The sequence below is a fragment of the Dipodomys spectabilis genome, unplaced genomic scaffold, assembly GCF_019054845.1.
Source record: "Dipodomys spectabilis isolate Male_0828 unplaced genomic scaffold, ASM1905484v1 ptg000054l, whole genome shotgun sequence".
NCBI classification, from domain to species: Eukaryota; Metazoa; Chordata; class Mammalia; order Rodentia; family Heteromyidae; genus Dipodomys; species Dipodomys spectabilis.
In genome coordinates, this window is record NW_024870731.1 from 13,667,954 (window position 1) to 13,692,845 (window position 24,892).

Sequence of the window (24,892 nt, forward strand, 5' to 3'; positions counted from 1 at the left end):
AACAAAACAACAACAACAACAACAAAACCCACAAAGTTCATACATTATTGGGCACTGGTGACTCATGACTTAATTCAAGCTACTCAAGAGGCTGAAATCTGAGGATCCTGGTTCAAAACCAGCCCAGGCAGGAAAGTCTATTGCTACTTTTTTCTCCAATTAACCAGCAAAAAGCCAAAACTGAAGCTATGGCTCAAGGGGAAGAGAGCACAGGACCTATAATCCCAACACTGGAGGAACCCCATTTTGACTTTACATAAATCAAACATTTTTACAAACAATGAGGGAGGGAAGGATGATGGAAAGAAAGAAGGGAGGAGCCTTACAGAAGCAGAGGACAGAGATACGGGAAGAAGTCAAGGCAGGAGAAGGAATATGGTGTCCATGTGGGGAGAAACAGCGCCAGCCTGAATGGGACAGAGAGACTATCTCAGGACCGGGAACACATTAAGGAGTGCATGGAACCAGAAGAGACTAGCTTTGAAAGGGATCGTGGGCAGACTCCAGATGGGGCTTTCTTGTGACATGTGTCAGGGTCTAACCATCAATTCCCTTTACATTAATAGTATGTAGCAAAAACATATTACCAAGTAATTTGCATGTTATAGCACTACAAATCTAATCCATGCCTATATAATCTAGTAATATGACAGATTAGGTTAGGTGCGAACGCTTGATAAGAATAATTAATAACTGTGAGCCAGGCACAGTGGCTCAGGCCTGTAATCCTAGCTACTCAGGAGGCTGAAATATGAGGATCACAGTCCAAAGCCAGCCTGAACAGTAAAGGCTGTGACACTTTTACTTCTATTTAAATATCAAAAAGCCAGAAGTGGAGCTGTGGCTCAAGTGATAGAGTCTTGAGCACAAACATTCTGGGACAGTGTCCAGGCCCTGAGTTAAAGCCCCAGGACTAGCAAATAAATAAACAAACAAGCAAATAAATATTCATGAACATTTTCCATTTTTCAGGCACTTAGGCATTTAACATGTCACTTAATTCTCTATTGTTATAAGAAGAGATGATGATCGGGTTTTAAAAAGGGCTCAATTTCTAAAAAAAAAAACAGTAAATAGATGAGCTAATATTTGAACCTAGCCAATCTGATTAAAAACTTAGTACTAAAATGAAGACAGCTGGGCGCTGGTGGCTTACTCCTGGAATCTTAGCTACTCAGGAGGCCGAGAACTGAGGATCGTGGCTCAAACCCAGCCTGAGCAGGAAAGTCTCTGAGACTCTTATTTCCAATTAACCACCAGAAAACCAAAAGTGGCACTATGGTTCAGGTGGTAGAGCCCTTGCCTTGAGCTGAAGAGCTGAGGAACAGCACCCAGGCCCAGAGTTCAAGCCCCATGACTGACCAAAAACAAAAAAAAAAAAGAAGAAGAAGAAGAAGCAGCACTTAAAGTGAGTCTGACTTTTTTTCAGCCTCTTTTTTTTTTTCAACAAGTCTGACTTTTAGCTCAGTGTGGTGGTACAAACCTGTGGTCCGCACACCTAAAGAGTCACAGGCAGGAGTTCAAGACCAGACTGAGCAACATAGAAAGACCTTGTTTCAACAAAATAGTAATGAAAGAGTAAGCCTGATATTTGAATAAGAGCCATAATTTTGCAACCAAAAAAATCACTAAAGAAAAAAAAAATACCAGGGGCTGGGAATGTGGCTTAGTGGTAGAGTGCTTGCCTAGCATGCATGAAGCCCTGGATTCAATTCTTCAATACCACATACACAAAAAGGGCCAGAAGGGGTGCTGTGGCTCAAGTGATAGAGTGCTAGCAAAAGAAGCTCAGGACAGTTCCCAGATCCTGAGTTCAAGCCCCAGGACTGGCAAAAAAAAAAACAAAAAACATAAACTTTGTCCTTCTTAACTGCTTTTTCATTTTATTACATATATTTCTATGCAAAATACACCTGTGTTCCAGCTACCAGCAAATATATCATAAAAATAATTTATTACAAATAATAATTTTCCATTTGTTATTATTATGGTAATAATAAATTACAATGCACTGATCACTTTTTTTTTTGTCAGTCCTGGGGCTTGAACTCAGGACCTAGACACTGTCCCTGAGCTTTTTTACTCCAGACTAGCATTCTACCACTCAAGCCACAGCACCACTTCCGGCTTTTTCTGTGTATGTGGTACTGAGGAATGGAACCCAGGGCTTCATGCGTGTTAGGCGAGCACTCTACCACTAAGCCACCTTCCCAGCCCATTCACTGATCACTTTAATTTTGTATACCTCATGTCCTTCCTCCTCTTCACAAACCTCAGGGTTCCATATCTTTAGGCCCATTTTGCATTGGAAGAGACTTACCGGCATAATAATCATTGTGAGTCACAACATACAAATCATGTCCCTCATTTCCTTCTTTAAGCACTTCTTCATGGGATTTGGGTGGGTTCACTACTTCTCTAGCAGAGAAATCTGAAGGAAGAATCAAAGAAATCAGTTTTAAGATTTTCTTTCATCTACTTCTAATGTACTTAAATTGACTAGGACAAACGACACACAAGGCATACAGATTTCATTAGCCTGCATGAATAAAGATTTATCAGAGTAGAAGGATGTAGCCAAGGAAAGGAACAGAGGGAAGAAAACTAAGACCTAAATTCATTTTTATTTTTTTTTTTGGGTCCGGTCGTGGGGTCTGAACTCTGGGCCTGGGCGCTGTCCCTCAGCTCTTCAGCTCAAGGCTAGCGCTCTACCACTTAAGCCACAGCGCTACTTCCGGCTTTTTTCTTTTTGCTTATGTGGTGCTGAGGAATCGAACCCAGGGCCTCAGGCATGCAAGGCAAGCGCTCTACCACTGAGCCACCTTCCCAGCCCCCTAAGACCTAAATTCTAAGTAAGAAAAAGAGAAAAAAATTAAAAAAGGAAAAGAGAAAAAAAGTATATAAAATAAAAATTAGAACAATTATATATGTATGAAGTAATAATACTAAAATTAAAAAATACTAAGATTGTGCAGTAGAGACCTGGGTAATCAATTTATACTCTGAATTAAGTATATACACAGTTAAGGAGAAAGCCTAGTGATCACCGTAGGCTGTGTATCCAGTTGTGAACAGAACAGCAATGAAGAAGAAAAAAATCAATCAGGGTTGTAGAAAAAAGACAAAACAAGAAAACAAAAATAAAAACAAAAACACAAAAAAAAACTGACAGAGAAAAAGGTAACAGAGAATAAAAATAGTTGCAAAAATAAAAAAAGAAGAGAAAAAGGAGCCAAAGAATTTTTTTAATATAAAAATTATAATTGGAGGAAAAAGGAAAATAGAAAGGAACTTCTATTTATTTAAGGGGATCTTATGTCTCCCCTATGTCCACTTTCCAGTCCCCCCAAGGGGGAAAAAAGATTTATCAATACAAAACATAGTTTTAAGTGTTACTTTGCTAGAAAGTTCTCCTTGACCTCACTCACTCCCAAAGTTTCTGAAGAAATTAGAATTCTGACCTGGCATCAGTGGCCATGTCTGTAATCCTAGCTACTCAGCAGACGGAGATCTAAGGGTCATAGTTCAAAGCCAGCCTGGGCAGGAAAGTCTTACCTCCAATTATCTGTCAAGGACTGGGAATGTGTCTTAGTGGTAGGGTGCTTGCCTAGCATTGCCCTGGGTTCAATTTCTTAGTACCACATAAATAGAAAAAGCCAGAAGTGGCGCTGTGGCTCAAGTGGTAGAGTGCTATCCTTGAGCAAAAGAAGCACAGTGCCCTGAATTCAAGCCCCAGGACTGGCAAAAACAAAACAAAAAATAAAAAACAAATAAACAAAAAAAGAAACAAAACAACCTCCAAAAAGCCTGAAGTGAGGATGTGACTGAAATGAAGCTAAGGGACTGTACACAGGCTTTGAATTCAACCCCCAGGACAGCCACAAATAATAATAATAACAATAATAACAGAACTTTGTTAATAGTTAACCATTAAAGCTTCCCTGAGCCAAGTTCTAAGCCTAGTTAAATTGCCAGTACTAAGCCTTCTAGGCAATTTGGGTTATTAGTTTCCAACCTTTCAGGATGATCCAAGGACATCTGAATTACAATTTAGAACCCTTGGTAGTCTATGAAGTATGCTATGTTATAATTTTACCAGCTGTAAAAATTATATATGAGCCTTTAAGCCCCACGACCAACAACAACAAAAAAAAAATTGCTGGGCACCATTGGCTCACGCCTGTAATCCTAGCTACTCAGGAGGCTGAGATCTGAGGATCGTGGTTCAAAGCCAGGCTGGGCAGAAAAGTCCGTGAGACTCTTATTTACAATTAACTACTAGAAAACCAGAAGTGATGCTGTAGCTCAAGTCGTAGAGGTGCTAGCCTTGAGCTGAAGAGCTCAGGGACAGGGTCCAGGCCCAGACTTCAAGCCCCATGACCCCCCCCCAAAAAAAAATTTATATGTGAGCCACATGCCTTGAGCTTGTTTTGATCTGAATCCGTCCTCAAAATAGTCAGAAGAGGGGGCTGGGAAGGTGGCTCAGTGGTAGAGCGCTTGCCTTGCATGCCAGAGGCCCTGAGTTCGATTCCTCTGCACCACATAAGCAAAAAGAAAAAAGCTGGAAGTGGTGCTGTGGCTCAAGTGGTAGAGCGCTAGCCTTGAGCTGAAGAGCTGAGGGACAGCGCCCAGGCCCAGAGTTCAGGCCCACGACTGGAACCAAAAAAAAAAAAAAATAGAAGAAAAAAACCCTAGAATCAGAATTCTTTCTGCTACTGGCTCCAAACCTAAATGCTTGTTGAATAGGTGCTTCCTCACTACTGGTGGTCCTCAGTTTTGTGTATAATGCATTATCTTGTTTTTATTGGTTTACCTAATTTCTTTGTTTTTTGTTGGCCCTGCAGCTTGAACTCAGGGCCGTAAGCTCTTGCTTGGCTTTTTTGCTCAAACTTAGTGCTCTACCACTTGAGCCACACCTCCACTTCCAGCTTTTTTGCTGGTTAATTTGAGAAAAGACAAATCTCCATCCTCAGGTCTGTCTAAGAGATTATAGACATGAGCTACCAGTGTTCTACATTAAGTACTATTTTTTAAACATAGCTTCCTTTACTATTTCATTATCTTTTTTTTTCCAGTCCTAGGACTTAAACTCAGGGCCTGGGCATTATTTTTGAGCTTCTTTTGCTCAAAGTTAGCACTCTACTACATGAGCCATAGCACCACTTCCAGTTTTTTTTCTGTTTATGTGGTACTGAGGAATCGAACCTAGGGCTTCATGCATGCTAGGCAAGCACTCTACCACTAAGCCACATTCTCAGCCCTTCATTTTTCTTTTTCAACATAACAATATAGATCAAGAAATTCCCTTTCTTGTGGGTTAGTATGCAAGTATGCATCATGAATCTGAAGGTTGATATGCAGCATTTGCAAACTTGTTTGTCTCATGACTCATAAAAAGATAAGAGTCATGAACACATCAGAGGCATTGAAGGAAATAAACACACCCATGATTATCCAGAAGGAAGACTGCAGATGTCACAGCTTTTCTGCCAACTTTTCTGCCTCTTTCCTATTATTACATCATGTCTTCAACCCACACCTTCATTCTAAAACCTGTATTTTTACTGTCTTCATACCCATAACAGAAAGGATTTGGGTTCAGAAGGTAGCCTATTCATTACGATTCCATTGTCCATTCTTGAATAATTATTTATCCCATCCCCAAATATATTCAATTTCCCATGAGGACTTCTTTACAACCTCTTCTCATTCCTTATTTATTTTTTACTACCTTTGATGACTGCTGTCCCAAATGTTGTATTGAGTATATCCAGTCCTTTAGGTAATCCTGGTGTTTGATCTTGAGATCTTCCTAATGGTGCTCGTTGATTGCTAAGATACAGGGATTCTTTTTTATCTTTAATTAGCTGTTGAAATCTGCTGATGGGCTGTGGGTTTATCAATGTGCGTGCCTAAAGAAATCACACAAGGGGGACCAGGAAAGAGAGGTCAATTCAGGTTAATCTGAGTAAACTATAATATACACACGTGTGAATTACCATGTTGAACCTTTTGCATAATTAATATATACTGAAAAAATAATGAAGGATAATAAAGAGTGTGTGGAAGGGTACCAGCAAAAGGCAGGAGGGTTAACAGAGAAGTGGATTAATAGAGAAGTTAGCAAATACTTTGCATGAATATGTGGAAAAAGAAGAACAAAAAACACTGGGAGCCTTTGGGTCACATCTGTAATTCAAGTTACGTCGAAGGCTGAGATCTGAGGATCCTGGTTGAAAGCCAGCCTACGCAGACAAATTCATGAGATTCATATCTCTAATTGTCCAGCAAAATGTTAGAAGTGAAGATGTGGCTCAACTGGTACCCACCTTGTGACAGCCTTGAGTGAAAAAAGCTAAAGCAAGAATATGAAGCCCCGAGTTCAACCGAGTTCAAGCACAATGCTGTTTTGTTGTTGTTGTTATTGTTGTTGTTGTTGTTGTTGTTTTTGCCAGTCCTGTGGCTTGAATTGAGGGCCTAGGCGCTGTCCCTGAGCTTTTTTTGCTCAAGGCTAGCACTCTACCACTTAAGCCACAGCCCTTCATCCAGCTTTTTCTGTGTATGTGGTACTGAGGAATTGAACCCAGGGCTTCATGCAGGCTAGGCAAGCACTCTACCATTAAGCCACATTCCCAGCTCTCTTCCTTTCTTTTTAAATTTTATTTTATTAAAAATATTGTGCTTGGCAGTTGAATTTTACTCATCCATTAGAATGATATTCTATCAATTGCAAAGAAAGGGAAGGAACTGGGGAAAAATTATGCTAAGTGAACTAAGAGAAGAAAGTCAAGCCCAGGAAGTTAGACATAATCTATAACGATACAACATACACACTTGGGTGGATTTCAAGTATACAATAGATATGGACTGAAATTTGGTTGACTTGGGGAGGAATTCAAATGATGTAATTCCTTAGAAAAGCTAACTCACATTCCAATAAAATAAACACAAGGAACCAGGTACTCAGAGGTAGGGCTGGGATCAAGATGGGGAGAAATAGATAAATGAAGCAATAAAGTGGGAGAAAATGCAGTTATATGACTTAAGCATATTCTACCAAATGAAGAAACTTGAGGAAAAGGTGGGATTGAGAGGGTTGGGGAAATTATGAAAGAGATGACAATGATCAAAATCCATTGTACTCATGCACTAATGTATTGAATGTCAGCTCCTGTGTACAAGTTGAAATAAATATAAAATTTAAAAAAAATATTGTGCTTGGGGCTAGGAATGTTGCTTAGTGGCAGAGTGCTTGGCTAATATGCATAAAGCCCTGGGTTCGATTCCTCAGTACCAGAGGAACAGAAAATGCTGGAAGTGAGGCTATGGCTCAAGTGGTAGAGTGCTAGCCTCAGCACATAGAGGCTCAGGGACAGTGCCCAGGCCCTGAGATCAAGCCCCAAGATTGGGAAGAAGAAGGAGGAGGAGGAGGAGGAGGAGGAGAAAATGAAGGAAGAAAAAGAAGGAAGGAAGGAAAAAAGGAGGAAGGAAGGGGAAAAGGAAGAAAGAAAAAAGACTGGGAAGGAGGGAGAGGAAAGAAAGGAAGAAAACAAACATCTGTTGAAGTTGTTTTAGGATGGGGGAATGAATGAGAGAAACAGAGGGGAAGGGAAATGGATCAGAGTACATTGTATGTATTATGGAAATGTCACAGTAAAAATTCCCCTTCCTACAACTAATATATGCTAATAAAATTTTTATAAAATGCCAGGCACCAGTGGCTCATAACTGTAATCCTAGCTGCTCAAAAGGCTGAGGTCTAAGGATTCAGGTTCAAAGGTAGCCCAGGTAGGAAAGTCCTTGAGATTATGCTCTCCAATTAACTAGCAAAAATGTAAAAAGTGGTGCTGTAGCTCAAAGTGGTAAAGCGCTAGCCTTGAGAAAAAAAGCTCTGAGACAGTACCTAGGCCCTGAGTTCAAGCCCCATAATAGACAAAAATTAAAAATAAATAAATAAATAAAGGATTAAAAGAAAAAATTAAGTCATAGAGCTGGGTGCAAATGACTCTCCTGTAGTCCTCATTACTCAGAAGGCTGATTTGAGGATCACAGTTTGAAAACAGCCCACGTAGGAAAGTCTAGGAGATTATCTCCAATTAACTACACACACACACACACACACACACACACACACACACAAAAGCTGGAAATGGAACTGTGGCTCAAATGGTAGAGTGCTAGCCTTAAGTACAAAAGCTCAGGGATCCAGAATCCAAGCCCCAGAACTGGCAAAAAAAAAGAGCAGGTGCCAGCGGTTCATCCTCAGTATTCAGGAAGCTAAGAGCTAATGATCGTGGTTCAAAGCCAGCTCCAGCAGGAAAGTCCATGAGGCTCTCATCTCCAATTAACCACCAGAAAATCAGAAGTGGCACCGTGACTCAAGTGGTAGAGCATTCGCCTTGAGCTAAAGAGCTCAGGGACAGTGCCCAGGCCCAGAGTTCAAGCCCCATGACCAAAAGAAAAGAAAAAAAAAAAGAAAGAAAAGAAAAAAAAAAAAGAAAGTCACAAAGTGCACAGATGTATCAGACTAACAAACAAACAAAAATAGCATAAATCTGAAAACTAAAGCCCTAGGAAAACCTAGTAAAAGGAGCATGTATGATTACAGAAAAATATTTCACCGTCATTGGCTTAGCTCATCTTCAAATGAACAATTGGTACTACAAAGCATGCTTCAACAAGAACTTGCAAAGCCGAGGGTCTGGTTGCTCACACCTGTAATCCTAACTACTAAGGAGGCTGAGATCTGGGAATCTCAATTTGAAGTCAGCCCAGGCAGAAAAGTCAGTGAGATTCTTTATCTTTAATCAACCAGCAACAATAAGCATGAAGTAGTCGAGTCATTCATGAAATGGAGCACCAGCCTTCGTTGAGTGGAAAAAGACAAGCAAGAATGTGAAATACCGAATTCAATCCTCAGTACTTAAACAATGGCAACAAAGCTTCAATAGAATTAAACAGCTTATAAAGACAGTTTCCAAGGTATGTGACCAAAATAGGTCACTAGACGTGGGAATGAAAAGTACAAGAACCAATTTCTACAAGTTCTCTTCAAAGTGGATAGACCAAATCTTCTGAATCTAAGACTATCCATTCAATCAACCGGTGGTAACATTCTGACTCAGACTACACTCACAGCGCCTGTCAGAACCTCCAGAAGACAAGAAGTGGTTTTCAAGACTGTCTATTCTGCTGGGTGCCAGTGGCTCACGCCTGTAATCCTAGCTACTCAGGAGGCTGAGATCTGAAGATCACAGTTCAGAGCCAGCCCAGGCAGGAAAGTCCGTGAGACTCTTATCTCCAATAAACCACTAGAAAACCAGAAGTGGTGCTGTGGCTCAAGTGGTAGAGCGCTCGCCTTGAGCTGAAGAGCGCAGGGATAGCACCCAAGCCCAGGGTTCAAGCCCCACGACCGACAAAAGAAAAAAAAAAGACTGTCTATTCCCTGCAAAGCCTGCCAGCCTTTCTATTTAACATTAATTAATAGACTGCAACTGGCCTTTCATCATCTAAAGGGACAATTGCTTGTGGTGTGACCATTTGTCTACACTCTCTTGCCTGCTGCTTGGATTTTTTTTCACTGTCTAACATTAGTGTTTTAGAGGACAGGTTGAAGAAGTTAGAAAGGAGATCAGCATTGATAAATTTCATTGACTTTATTGATACATTTTCACCATGGTCAATTACTAATGTAGAGGGTGAGGAATTACCGATATTGAACTTTTAGAACTTATCCCATGGGTCAAATATGGTGCAACTTGGGGATCATTTGCTCTGCCATAGAATATTCTTTCTTCTCCAGGAGGTGGATATCTGAAGTTGAAGTACTTTTTTGCCTCAGGTGGAGTAATCAGCTACAAAGAAGCAGACAAGAAAATAAAACTAAGTACAAGTTTTAAAATGTTAGCCGAACTTTTCCAATCAATAACACTCTTCCTTTCATACGTTCAGTAAGGGAATGGGGGTACTAACAATAGCCTCAAATAATGTGTTTACTTATGGAAATAATATATATTGAAAAGCTATACTAAGAAAGTAGCTAGTAAGTACCCAGGTTAGAAATCATTACTAATAGCCAGGTACAGATGGAACATGCCTGTAATCCTTGCTGCTCAGGAGGCTGAGATCTGAGGATCAAAGTGCAAAACCAGCTGAAGTAGAAAAGTTGGGAAATTGTTATCTCTGGTTAACCCCAAAAAAGTTAGAATTGGAGCAGTGGCTCAAGCGGGAGAGTGCCAACATTGAGTGGAAAAGGCTACGGGACAGGAGCGAGGGAGGGAGGGAACGAGGGAGGGAGGGGAGGAAAGGAAGGAACTATTACTAATAACAGTAATACATATTATGATCTTTACCAATATTAAATACCTAGAAGGTTTTGTAGCACTAAAATTGTAAACTGAGAATATTCACTTTCTTGGACAAAATTAATAGAAGACCTCATTGTACATTAAAATTATAAATCCACTCTCCTAAGAAACATAGAATTGTCTGTCTCCTAATGTTCAAGATAAAAATAGAGTTCAAGATAAAAATAATGTTCAAGATAAAAATAAAGCCAGGCTCCTGTGGCTCACACCTGTCTAATTCTGGCTACTCTGAGATCTGAGGATCAAGGTCCAGCCCAGGCAGGAAAGTCCATGAGATTTGTCTCCAATTAACCACATACAAAAAAATTATATACAGGGCTGGGAAGGTGGCTCAGTGGTAGAGCGCTTGCCTTGCATGCAGGAGGCCCTGTGTTCAATTCCTCAGCACCACATAAGCAAAAAAGAAAAAAGCTGGAATTGGCACTGTGGCTCAAGTGGTAGAACGCTAGCCTTGAGTTGAAGAGCTGAGGGACAGCACCCAGGCCCAGATTTTAAGCCCCACGACTGGACCCCCCCCCCCCCCCCCGCAGTGGAACTGTGGCTCAAGTGAAAGAACACTACTCTTGAGCAAAAAAAAACTCAGGAACAGCATCCAGGCCCTGAATTCAAGCCCCAGAACTAACACATATACACACAAACACACACACACACCACCACCAACAACAACAACACCAACAACAACATATAAAGATATTGGAAGTGCTTACCCTAGGAAGTTTTTCAGTCAGACAAGTTGCAACTCTGTATCCAACTGGTTTAACTTTTCCTGCCTAAAGGGAAAAAAAAGTAACTTGATTATAGTCAGAATAAAAAACGAAAATTTGATCTGTGCCTTTGATGCTACAAAGTTCCTTGACTGCTACTACTACTGCTGCTATTACTACTACTAATAATATTAAATGTTATGGGGCTGGGAATGTGGCTTAGTGGTAGAGTGCTTGCCTTGCATGCATAAAGCCCTGGGTTCCATTCCTTAGTAGCACATAAGCAGAAAAAGCCAGAAGTGGCTCTGTGGCTGAAGTGGTAGAGTGCTATTCTTGATCAAGAAAGATGCTTAGGGACAGTGCCCAGGCCCTGTATTCAAGCCCCAGGACGGAAGTTAGGAAGGAAGGAAGGAAGGAAGGAAGGGAGGGAGGGAGGGAGGGAGGGAGGGAGGGAGGGAGGGAGGGAAGGAAGAAAGAAAGAAAGAAAGAAAGAAAGAAAGAAAAAGGGAATGGTTCAAATAGAAGAGTGCCTACCTAGCAAGCATGAAGCCTTGAGTTCAAACCCAGTACCACAAATTAATCAGATGTCACATATATTCTAATATAATTGTAAATATACTTAATTATAGTCTAGCACTATCAGTGTTTCATCCGATTGCAGAACACCTGTAATTTTTGAAGTTTTAGCAAGGATTTATTTTAGTATAACAGGAAAAATGTACAGAGAAAGAAAAAAAGCAAGAGAGAGGAACATTTCCTATTCCCCATGCAAGAAATCAGAGTTACAAAATGGTGGACTGAAGTCATGGATCAAGTGGTAGAATCTAAGTCATGATCAAAAAAGTAGAGTTAGTGTGAGGCCCTGAGTTCAAGTCCTAGTACTTGTGCATATGTACACGAATACACACACACACACACACACACACACACACACACACAAGAATAAAGACAAAATGGTAGTTCTCAAAAATAACCTTTGTACTTTCTCAGCTCTAAGAGTGCACCCTAATCCCTAGACAGTGATTTAGCATGGGCAAGCCCACCCAAGACATAGTATCAATAGTGATTTTAGAACTTAACTTTGCCAGACAAGCCTTTTAATTCCTGTCATTTTATCCATAGTAAAGAGTTACTGCTGTGTTTAACTCCCATTTCCAGGGTGTGGAGCAGAAAAATGTTTCTCTCTCTTCTCTATTTCTCCCTCCTTCAACCCTATTACACAAAAATAAATCCAAATTAAAAATTTTTAAATGCAAGGTGCCTATGTCTCATACCTGTAACCCTAGCATCTCAGAAGACTGACATATGAGGATTAAGATTCAAAGCCAGCCCAGGCAGGGAAGTTCTTGAGACTCTGCTCTCCCGTTAACTAGCAAAAATGTCAAAAGTGGAGCTTCGGCTCAAGTGGTAGAGCCCTAACCTTGAGCAAAATGGCTCAAAGACTGGTTTCCAGTTTTTGCTTACTAGTTTTAATGTCTAGGCCTAGCGCTCTCAATATTTATTAATTTTAAATTTCCTGTCTCCTCATCTATTCTGCTCATTTCTTCTATGAACAGCTTTGATCTCTTTAGTCTTACTGGCTTTATCAAAGAGAAGTCATTTTCCTATCTTATTTAGAAGGTAAAAATTTAATTGGCAAAAAGATCAGTTGGCAGGTTGCCATAGTAAGGATGTGAAGACATGAAGATACTGTTTGGGAATCTTCCTTTAAGTTGAATTTTGTCTTTTCTGTAGATGATGTCCTGGCATCTTGAAAGAATGTTGTTTGGATGGAGCACCAGGGGCTTGGATCTGTAATTCTAACTACTCAAGATGCTGAGATCTGAAGATCACAGATCAAAGCCAGCCCTGGCAGGAAAGTTGTGAGACTATTATCTCTAATTAATCACCCAAAAAGCCAGAACTAGAGCTTTGGCTCAGGTGGTAGAGTTCTAGTGTTGAGCAGCAAAGCTCAAGGACAGCATCCAGCCCCTGAGTTCAGGCCCCAGTACTGGCATGTGTGCACACATGTATACATCCGTGCACATGTACACATACACACACAGATAGAACGCTCTTGGGGTTATTAGAAGTTGGACTTTAGACACTTTTCATGAGTTGGATTGTAAATTCCATCCAAACTTCTGCGATTCACCTTTTGACTGGCTCGCCAATCTGTCACCAGCTAAGGGGGTGAGTGGGTTCCCTCATTTTAAATATCACAGGTTTCCATTAAAAATCACAGGTCCTAATGGAATAGAATTGAAAGCCCAGAAATGAACCTGAAGACCTATAGCCATCTAATCTTTGATAAGGGAGCTAAAAAATAGAATGAAAGAAAGACAGTCTCTTCAGTAAATGGTGCTAGCAAAATTGGTTAACTACTTGTAGAAAACTAAAACTAGATCCTTATATATCACCCTGCACCAGAATCAACTCCAAATGGATCAAAGACCTCAGAGTGAAAGCGGACACTCTGAAAACATTATAGGATGGAATAGAAGAAACTCTAGGTCTCCTTGGCACAGGCCCAAATTTTCTTCATAGAGACCCAGAAACACAAAAGAAAGGTTGGACAAATAGGATTGCATGAAATTGCAGAGCTTCTGCTGGCAAAGAACATAGCTAGCAAGATCAATAGAAAGCCCACGGATTGGGAGAAGATCTTCATTAGCCATACAATATCTAAAATATACCTGGAACTCAAAAAATTAAATCCCCCAACAACAAATTTTCAAAGAAACAACTACCCAATAAATAAGTGGGCTAAAACTTAAAGATAAACTTTTCTGAAGAGGAAAGAAGGCTGGCCAATAGACACATGAAGAAATGCTCAACCTCTCTAGCCATAAAAGAAATGCAAATCAAAACAACATTGAGATACCACCTCACCCCAGTTAGAATGACTATAATCAAGAACTCTAATAACAACAGATGCTGGAGGGGATTTGGACAGAAGGGAACCTTACTACATTGTTCCTGGGAGTGTGAACTTGTTCAACCACTTTGGAAAACAGTATGGAGTTTCCTCAAAAGACTCCACATAGGGGCTGGGAAGGTGGCTCAGTGCTAGAGCGCTTGCTTTGCATGCCTGAGGTCCTGGGTTCGATTCCTCAGCACCACATAAGCAAAAAGAAAAAAGCCGGAAGTGGCGCTGTGGCTCAAGTGGTAGAGCGCTAGCCTTGAGCTGAAGAGCTGAGGGACAGCGCCCAGGCCCAGAGTTCAGGCCCCACGACCAGACCCAAAAAAAAAAAAAAAAAGAAAATGGAAAGGCTTGGAAAAAAATATATTAAGTGAAGTAAGCCAGGCCCAAAGAAACATAGGTCCCATGGTTTCCCTTATTTGCAATAACTAGTATATGTCTGAGTCAAGCAGAAAAGGTCAGATAAGGTGATGTTAGGGAAATGAACCCTGAGATAAGTATTCAAATGTTTTTTTTTCTTTCATGCAATTGTTCCTAACATATTTATAAAATGATTTTTTTGTTGCTTTGTATGTCCCTCCCCCATGGTATAACCTCTGCTTTCACTGTATTTGATGTTGGTATAATTTGTGGAGGAGAAGGGAAAAAACAAATGGTTTAAATAGGGATACAGGTGGACCCATTGCAACAATGAGATGTACAAGTCGTTATGTCGAAAATGAACTTTACAACTTTGGTGTGGGGGGAGAAGTTGGAGGGCATATGGGAAGGAATGGGAAGGGGAAACAATGGAGGAAGCAACAATGCTTGATAAGAAATGTACTCATTATCTTGCCCATGTAATTGTAACCCCTTTGTACGGTATTTTCACAATAAAAGAAAAATCACAGGTCCTTGAGAGCTACATACAAAAGGCATTTCAAGGGAGTCTCATAATAATAGTTTAACAAGGTGAAAGTTTTAGCAAAAATTGATTTTGGTGTAACAGAATAACAAAGGGAGAAATAAACAAGAGAAAAACATATTATGCTTTTCATGCAGGAAATAGGAGTGAAAATTTCCAAATATCACCTGACACTAGTGGTTCACACCTGTAGTCCTAGCTACTTAGGAGGCTGAGAGCTACAAATCACAGTTCAAAGCCAGCATAAGCATACAAATTCATGAGATTCTTATCTTCAATTAGTCAGCAAAAAGCTAGAAGTAGTATTGTGCCTCATGTGGTAAAGTGCCAGCTTTGAGTAAAAAACCAAGTGAGCTGGGTACTGCTGGACCATAATCCTGGCTACTCAGGAGGCTAAGATCTGAGAGTGGTTGAAAACCAGCTAGAAAGTCCATGAAAGTCTTATCTCCAATTATCTGCTAAAAATGATGGACGTGGACATGTGGCTCAAAGTGGTAGAGTACTAACCTTGAGCAAAGTATTTAGAGACAGTGCTATGGCCCTGAGTTCAAGCCCCAGGACTAACAACAACAAAAAGTGAGAATGTAAGGCCATGAATTTAAGCACTAGTACACCCCTCCACAAAGTATCCCTCCAAATCTCTAGACTGTTCAGTTCTTTGAAAGGAAGTACTCTATAATTTTTCAGCTATGTAGCCTCATGGCTTTATATTGTACGAACATTGTAAGTACTATCTTTACTTGGTTCTATTTAACTTTATAGTGGTAGTAGTAGTAGTAGTAGTACTACTACTACTACCAGTCCTGGAGTTTGAACTCCAGGCCTGGGCACTGTCCTGAACTTCTTTTGCTCAAGACTAGCACTCTGGAAGAGGTGCTGTGGCTCAAGCTGTAGTGCGCTCACCTTGAGCTGAAGAGCACAAGGACAGCGCCAAAGCCCAGAGTTCAAGCCCCACGACTGACAAAAACAAAAACAAAAAAGACTAGCACTCTACCACTTAAGCCACATTCCCAGCCTCAATCAGAGACATTTTAATGCTGAGAAATTTCTCTCCTTATTCTCTTCCAGATCCTCATCACATTTAGAATGCTCAGTACAGTAGTATATAGGGGATTCAACTCTATAATGACATCAGGACTTCAAGGATGAGGCAGAAGTATTTCAAATTCAAGGCCAGCATTGGCTAGATAGTAAATTTGAGGCTAGCCTGAACTATGGAGGACCTGCCTAAAAAATAAAAAAATAAAAAGCAGAGTATGAGAAATAGAGATTTTAAAACCACCTGTGTTGAAAATCAGGTTAGAAGTCATGACAAATCCAGAAACAGGAACAAAAAGCAGACATTGTTAAGTAAAAAGTAAAAATCTGTCTAGGTGCCAGTGGTTCTCACCTGTAATTCTAGCTAGTCAGGAGGCTGAGATCCAAGGATGGGGATTCAAAGCCAACTCAGGAAGAAATCCTTGAGACTCTTTTTTTTTTGGGGGGGGAGGGAGTCCAGTCGTGGGGCCTGAACTCGGGGCCTAGGTGCTGTCCCTCAGCTCTTCAGCTCAAGGCTAGCGCTCTACCACTTGAGCCACAGCGCCGCTTCCGGCTTTTTTCTTTTTGCTTATGTGGTGCTGAGGAATCGAACCCAGGGCCTCATGCATGCAAGGCAAGCACTCTACCACTGAACCACCTTCCCAGCTCCCCTTGAGACTCTTATCTCCAATTAACTACCAAAAATCCAGAAATGGAGCTGTGGCTCAAGTGATAGAGCAGCAGACTTGGGTAAAAAAGAAAACAAAGCTCAAGGACAGAACCCTGGGTCTGAGTTCAAACCCCAGAACTGCCTGTAACACCTCCCCCCTCCAACTCCTCACCAAAAAAAGGTAAAAAGTCAGTGTCTAGGGAAATCCAATAATGGAATCAAAAAGCAAAATGGGTCAAAGCCAAAAGGATGCCCTAAATGCCAATGAGACCATAAGTTTGAGATGCAGACAAAACTCGGCAGAATTCCTGTGACCTCTGTTTAGCAGAATTGTATTGTTCTCCAATTTCAGTGTGTAAAATCTTTTATTCCAAGAATGCCTTAAAGGATCACCCATTCAAGGCCAGCCTGGGATATGTAATAAGTCTGAGGCCTTGTCGGGCTCCATGACAAGACCCTGTCCTAAAACAAAACAGAAAGCAGAAAGATGCTCCCTTCATGCTCAATACTACAGTATACACTCAGATATGACACCCAAACATCACACTCTTTTCTCCATTCTTTCTCTCCTGTGACTAGCTAATCTTTCTTCCTTTAACAGTCCTTGTTTTATGAGCTCATCTTTTTACAGTCTACCTCAACAATGTCAGTATATCCCAAGATTTCTGCCTTTATCTTTTCTTGTTCCTACCCATGGCTTCAACTATATCACTGTTTCCACTGGCTTGATAATCCAATGATCTTCACCTGCCATTTCAAACTCAAGACATTCATAAACTCAATAGTGTATATTAATTTCTTCTCAAACCCAAAGTTCAAGTCTATATTCCCTAGCATTCACAATCCCTAGTGCTGGGTTCAATCCCTAATACTAAAAGGAGGGGGGAAAAACAAAAAGATTAACTGGCAACTTCTGAATTGTATATTTTTAGGTCTCTTCTTCATCTCTCAATATCATGTAATCCAAATAGAATTTTTTATTGTGCCAGTCCTGGGGCTTCAACCCAGGGCCTGGGTGCTGTCCCTGAGCTTTTTGATCAAGGCTAGTGCCCAGGACCATCACACACACACACACACACACACACACACACACACACACACACACACACACGGGGGGGGGGGGGGGGGGGGGTAATGAGGAAAATGAAAAGGCAGGAGTACACATGGCTCCTTGAGAGAAAAACTAAGAAAAAATAAAACCACATCAAAAACTTACAATTGGCCAGCAAGGCGTCCGGTCAAAATATTTTCCAGAGTATATGGGTCTGATGCAGTGTGGAGGTTCCACTCCTGGTTCAATGTTTTCAGGCTCCTTTTTCTCTTTAGGTTGTTCGACAAACTGGTTCTGAGGGGGTTCAATCACCAAGCCCATTTGGGGCTCTAGCTCCTTAGTTTCATTGGACCTGTCAGCTATGGGAAGCCCAATGTCTACCTTCACAGAGTCCATCTCTATGCTGGGTTTAACTACAACACAGGTGGGCTTTTTTTCCTGTGTCCCCCTGAAATCGGATACCCTATCAACTCCTAAATTATCCTTCTCCCTTAAAGTCCCAGGCAAAGCCTGTCTTTCTAATCTCATTTCAAGCCCCTGGCCCAGTGGAGATTTTGTTTCTGACGATGCCAACTTTTCGTTATAATTATTACTAACTGCATGGTTCTCTCTCCATAGGCGATTTCCTTTTCCAAATCCTAGTCTAAGCCTTAACTCTGTGGGAGATTTTGTTCTGTAAGTATCCTCCTGTCTCCTAAGTCACCTTCTCCTTCTTGGGTAAAACAGGGGAGATTTCTCCCCAGGTTCCCTGTCGTTCAGGGGGTAGCTGTACCTGGCTGGAGGGAAGTTTGGAAGTCTTTAGGGGACCCCACTCTCACGAAAGAGCACCTCTCCCCCTGATTCCCAGCCCACTGCTTCCGGCCTGCCTCTCACACCAAGCGGAGTTGACAGGGAAGCAGGTGGAGTCTGTTTACACGGTTACCTGGGAAACAGGCTGGGTCTGGGGGCGGGGCTTGGCGAGCTGTTCCTCCCAGGACGATCCCATCCATCTTTCCTTCTCTCCCTTGTATCTTTCTCGGGCCCCAGTATTTTTTTTCCTTCTTTTCTTTTTCTTCCTCTTTTAATTCTTGCTAAATCTGTAGAGCAAGAAAGCTAGAATGGTGTGGCTTTGGGGAACTAGAATAATGGTTCATCAACCACTCTGGTTTCCCAAGCAATTCAGAGTTATTAAGATAGTTTCAAATATAAAATTCTTTACCGCCATTGGCTTAATTTGACCGGTTGTCGTCTGGGAACAAGTAACTCTTGGGTGGTGATCATGTATGTCCTCCCTTGCCCCTAAGTACCTCCACACCGCGTTATTTTTTTTAATTTTTATTGCTGTTATAATGGTAATGTATAGAGGCATTACAGTTACACAAATGAGGTAAGGAGTATATTTCTTTTAGGGCAATGCTATCCCTTCCCTTGCTCTCTCCTAGTTTTTCCTTCCCTTCCCACCCACAAGCTGTGTAGTTCATTTTCAACATAGTGGCCAGTACCATTGCTGCATTTGTACACCCTTTGTCCCTCCATTCACATGTAGTTAATGCTAAAAACCTACTTGTGGTTGGTAGTATGTCTGAACCCAGGATCTCACATAGGCCATCACTGTAGTCCTGACTTGAGCTAAATCGCTCGAAAGCATTAGTTGAGAGTCAAGCACTAGGTCACACCTGTGATCCTAGCTACTCAGATGTCTGACAATTCAAAGCCAGCCCAGCAGGAAATTTTGTGAGACTCACCTCCAATTAGCCACCAGGAAACCAGAAGTGGTGTTGTGGCTCAAAGTGGTAAAGTGCTAGCCTTGAGTGTAAACGTTAAGGGACAACACTCAGGCGGAGTTCAACCCCCATGACTGACAAAAACAAAACAAAACACTATTCTGGCAAAGTGTGGTGAAGAACACTTGTAAAACCCATGACATAGCAAGACCTGGTCTCAAAAAAAAAAAGTGAGTAGGATATTATTTCTCATTTGCAAAAAAACTATTTATTTATGGAAACAGCCAGATGCCCTACAACAGATAAGTGGATCCAAAAAATGTGGTACATACACATTTTACACAGGTATTAGAATAATATTATGTCATTTACAGGGATGGCCCTAGAACTAATCATGTGAAGTGAGGTAAACTAAGGTCAAGAGAGGCAAACAGCACCTTTTTGCTCATATGTGGAAGCTAGATCTAAAATTCCCAGGATTTAGTCAACTATAGAGGACTCTAGAGTATCCAAAGGTGGATACTCTTAAGGAGAAACACAAAGGTGCAATGCCTATATGCCTCTGATCATATAAAATAATATTCATTGAAATGAGCTCTTTTCTGTATATCTTGTTTGTTCATTTATCAGTCTAGGGGGTGGTAAGGGGAAGTACAGAAAGGGAGGGACAAGGGGTGAACAAATGCAGCAGTGGTTCTCACTAGACACTATGTGGAAAATGAACTGTACAACTTGTGGGTGTGGATGGGAGGGAAAAACTGGAAGAGAGAGAGGGAAGGAGTGACATTGTCCAAAAAGAAATGTACTCATTACCTGATGCATGCAATTAATTGTAACCCTTCTATATACCACCTTTATAACACAATGTTGGGCTGGGAAGGTGGCTCAGTGGTAGAGCGCTCGCCTTGCATGCTCAAAGCCCTGGGTTTGATTCCTCAGCACCACACAAGCAAAAAGAAAAAAGCCGGAAGTGGCGCTGTGGCTCAAGTGGTAGAGCGCTAGCCTTGAGCTGAAAAGCTGAGGGACAGCGCCCAGGCCCAGAGTTCAGGCCCCATGACCGGACCCAAAAAAAAAAGAACACAATGTTTTGTTTTGTTTTTTGCCAGTCCTAGGGCTTGAACTCAGGGCTTGGGCACTGTCCCTGAGCTTTTTTTACTTAAGGCTAGCACTCTACCACATGGTCACAATACCATTTCCAGCTTTTTCTGTGTATGTGGTACTGGAATCAAACCCAGGGCTCCATGTATGCTAGGCAAGCATTCTACCACTAAGCCACAATCCCAGCTCCCCTCCTCCCAATTAATTAATTAATATTCTTTTTTTGTGGTTGTGGGGCTTGAACTCTGGGCCTGGGCACTGTCTCTCAGCTTTTCACCTCAAAGCTAGTGATCTACCACTTGAGCCACAGTGCCACTTCCAGTTTTCTGAGCGGTTTATTGGAGGTAAGAGTCTCCTGGACTTTCCTGCCTGGGCTGGCTTTGAACCATGATCCTCAGATCTCAGTCTCCTAAGCAGCTAGGATTATAGGCATGAGCCACCAACACCTAGCTCCCCCCAATTTTTTTAAACTGCTTGTTTACTGTAACATTTTTTTAAAAAACCAGTCCTAGGGTTTGAACTCAGGGCCTGAGCTCTGTCCCCAAGCTTCTTTTTTTAGGGGGGAGTCTGGTCGTGGGGCCTGAACTCTGGGCCTGGGCGCTGTCCCTCAGCTCTTCAGCTCAAGGCTAGCGCTCTACCACTTGAGCCATAGTGTCACTTCCGGTTTTTTTCTTTTTGCTTATGTGGTGCTGAGGAATCGAACACAGGGCCTTAGGCATGCAAGGCAAGCGCTCTACCACTGAGCCACTTTCCCAGCCCCTCCCTGAGCTTCTTTTGCTCAAGGCTAGCACTCTACCACTTGAGCCACAATGATACTTCTGGCTTTTATGTGCATGCTAGGCAAGCAATCTACCACTAAGCCACATTCCCAGCCCTGTAACTTTCTTTTTCTTTTCTTTTTTTCTTTTGTCTGACATGGGACTTAAACTCTGGGCCTGGGCCCTGTTCCTGAGCTCTTCAGCTCCAGGAGAGCACTCTACCACTTGAGCCACCAAGCCATTTCCAGTTTTTTGGTGGTTAATTGGAGATAAGAGTCTCTTGGACTTTCCTGCCAAGGCTGGCTTTGAACCATGATCCTCAGATCTCAGCCTCCTGATTAGCAAGGATTACAGGCGTAAGCCACTGGCTCCTGGCACAGCCCTATAACATTCTACATCATTTATATAAATGCTCTAAATATTTTGCTCCCCATAAGCTGTTTTGTTTTTGTTTTTAGATCTGAGACTGGGCCTCAAACTCCTGTATCTGATGCTTCATTGGCTGGCATTCTACCAATTGAGCCATGCCTCCAACTCCTCCCCATAAATTCTTTAAATGACTCAATATTGTGCACACAAGGCATGTTTGTATGGGGACTTATTGAATTCATTCATTCTGCAAATATGTATTGAGTGTTTGTGTCATCCTGGGAGTATAAAATAATACTTTCTGTTCCTTATCTCACAGTGCCTACATTGTAATAGAGATACATAAGTAAACCAGTAAAGAAAATCATTTCAGCTGTCACTATGAGCTCACGTCTGTTACTCATGAGATTGAGATGAGATTGAGATCAAAGGATCAAGGTTCAAAGCCAGCCTGGACAGGAAAGTCCCATGAAACCCTATCTCCAATTACCAACAAAAAGTTGGAAGTAGAGCTGTAGCTCAAGAGGTAGAGCACCAGCCTTGAGCAAAAAAACTAGGAGACAGTACCCAGACACTGACTTCAAGCTCTGGGACTAGCACAAAAGAAGGAAAAAAAAAAAGAAAATCATTTCAGGTAGCCAAGTGTTGAGAAAAACAAAACAAACAAAAAAACAGCTGTTTTGATGTGAAGGAAATTTTTAAGAACTAGAACTCTTAGAAGTCCCTTTTGACAACTGAAGCCTGGATTATATTTTTCAGACACAAGTTTGTTTTTTGTTGTTGTTGTTGGTGGTGGTGGTGTGTGTGTGTGTTTGCACTAGTGCTGAGGCTGGAATTTATAGAGCCTGGGCACTGTCTCTGAGATTATTTTTGCTCAGAGCTAGCATTCTATGACTTTAGCCACAGCTCCACTTCCAGCTTTTGGTGGTTATTTAGAGATAAGTGTCACACAGCCTTTTCTGCCCAGGTTGGCTTTGAACCGAGATCCTCAGATCTCAGCCTCCTGAGTAGTTAGGATTACAGGCATGAGCCACTGGCACCCAGTAAGACACAAGCTTTTTATTTTTAGTGCTGTTGAGCCAAGAGCTTCAGTCCTGCCAAGCATATGTTCCAAAACTGAGCTATGCCCTAACCCCATACTAATGCATCTTCAATATGACTTCTGTAAGTTCCCCTAGCCTTTTCCTCACTGTCTTGACACCATGCCTTGTACCCGAGCCACTATTTGGTTTATGTCCAGGAAAAAAAAATTACCCCAAATAACCTTGTTCAAAAGTAACTGTTGCCCAGCGCCAGTGGTTCATGCCTGTAATCCTAGCTACTCAGGAGGCTGAGATCTGAGGACTGCAGTTCAAAGCCAGCCTGGACAGGAAATTCTGTGAGACTATTATCTCCAATTAACCACCAGAAAACGGGAGTTGGTGCTGCTGTGGCTCAACTGGTAGAGTGTTTGCCTTGAGCTGAAGAGTGCAGGGAAAGCACCCAACCCCAGAGTTCAAGCCCCAGGACCGACAAAAACAAAAAAGGTAACTGTTAGCTGGGCATGGTGATATATGCCTATAATCTCAGCCCTGAAGCTAAGGTACATGGACTGAGAATCTGGGGCTGCATAGGGAGACCAACAACAAAGGTAACATAGCCATTCATTATGTTCTAGGAAAAGATTCATTTATTTCTTCTTATTAATATTTACTTATTAGTTTATACTGGTTATAGGGGAGGATTCATTGAAAGATTTATATCCAACTACACAAAGGAGGAAAAATAATCACAAAGAAAAAGTAGAGGATATGTTGCTAGTTGTTGAAAGCAGCCAAGCCCTGGGAATTTATGATTTGGGCCATTACGGATCTGAAGGAAACATAAAGACTAAAGGCTAAAGGCCTTTTTTTTTTTTTTTTTAGATGACTTTATTTAGCCTCATTCTTTTCTTTTGTGGGGGTTGGGAGGGCGGGGTAGGAGCGGTAACTGAGGCTTGAACTCAGGGCCTCATGCTACTCGGTAGGCCTTGCTTGGCTGATACGCATCATTTAAGCCATACCACCATCCCTCTTTTGACAATTATTTTGGAGATGGAGTCTCACAAACTTTTCTCCTCAGGCTGGCTTCTAACTATGATCCTTTAGATTTCGCCTCCTTGAGGATTATAGGAGTGAGCCACTGACTCCTGGCAAGGCCCATCCATTTCGTAGCTTGCTTAACAAATCCAATCAATTAGTAGGACTCTACATTTGACCCTCTCCCCTCTGCGCCCAATCATTTTATGTATCTAAAGATGGAATATGAAGGATTGACCCCCATCCTATTATTCCAGATCCATACAGAAGCCAGGCAAAACTCCAGGTGTGTGTGAACTTGTTTGATGTGCTAGGCAGGACAATCCACCCTAAGCCCAGCTGTAAACATCCCATTGTGGGCCCAACTGGAAAGCCCCCACTTCCCTTGACCTAGTGGCTTTTTCATTAACCTCTGCCTCCTTGCTCAGACCGCATATAAAAACCCAGCTGCTTTTCCAATTCCCTTCCACAACCTCCAAACCCACGGGAATGTCTGTGCCCCTCGCTGTTCCTCAATAAACTGTCCTTGCCTGTTGATGATTGAGTCCAACCTATTCCTTTTCCCTTCTCCTCCATTTTCCCAACTCTCAGAGTTAGGAAAAAAGAAAGCACAAGTGTATCTTGAGTTGCAACTCAAAAGCTTCACTGAGGCATTTCAGTATCTTTAAAATACCACTATTCAAAACACTTGTTAAAAATGCACAAGGCTCTTAGTTATAGCTCTACTACTACCAACAAGTAATACATAAATAAAATCACTAGGTGTTTAGAAGTGCTAGCCAGTGAGTCAACACCCTCCCACGCAAACATTATAATCAAACTATAAAATAAAGTGGAATTTCTTCATTAAGTTGGTAAATTAAAAGATAAAATCAGTAAACAAAAACGAATGAGGCAATATTCTAGAATAATGAAATAGGGTGTTCCTAGCGACTCATAAATGTCAACATCTAATATGTTACTAGTGAGATTTTAAGTCAACTGTTCATTCCAAATGTATTTAATTCTGAATGGAACTAAATATTTGAGGGTTCCTATTACATCAAGCCAAGTCTTCTGTGTGAAACTCAAATGATGCATAACTGAGGGTGCATATCCTTAAAAATTAAGTGACTGTATGCTAAGGAAAGACTAACTGAAATACCATTGTATAGAGTAAAACTCTCTATGGTGTTTCTTCTGTACAAAATAAATTAAGCTGGGCCCTGGTGGTTCACATCCGTAATCATGGCTATTTGGAAGACTGAACTCTGAGAATCACTGCTTGAATCCAGCCTGTTCAGTAAAGTCTG

At 41.5% G+C, this 24,892-nt stretch overlaps 1 protein-coding gene across 1 annotated transcript in view; it reads right to left on the bottom strand.

Moving 5' to 3' along the window:
* Positions 1 to 18,604, bottom strand: part of Efhb (EF-hand domain family member B) — a 44,229-nt gene extending 25,625 nt beyond the window's left edge. Inside the window, 7 exon segments of the mRNA XM_042679790.1 lie at positions 2,321 to 2,431; positions 5,732 to 5,912; positions 9,711 to 9,854; positions 11,075 to 11,137; positions 17,781 to 18,289; positions 18,292 to 18,363; positions 18,538 to 18,604. Of these exon segments, the coding sequence (XP_042535724.1) occupies positions 2,321 to 2,431; positions 5,732 to 5,912; positions 9,711 to 9,854; positions 11,075 to 11,137; positions 17,781 to 18,289; positions 18,292 to 18,363; positions 18,538 to 18,604 (1,147 nt within the window).
* Positions 18,605 to 24,892: the final 6,288 nt, after the last annotated feature.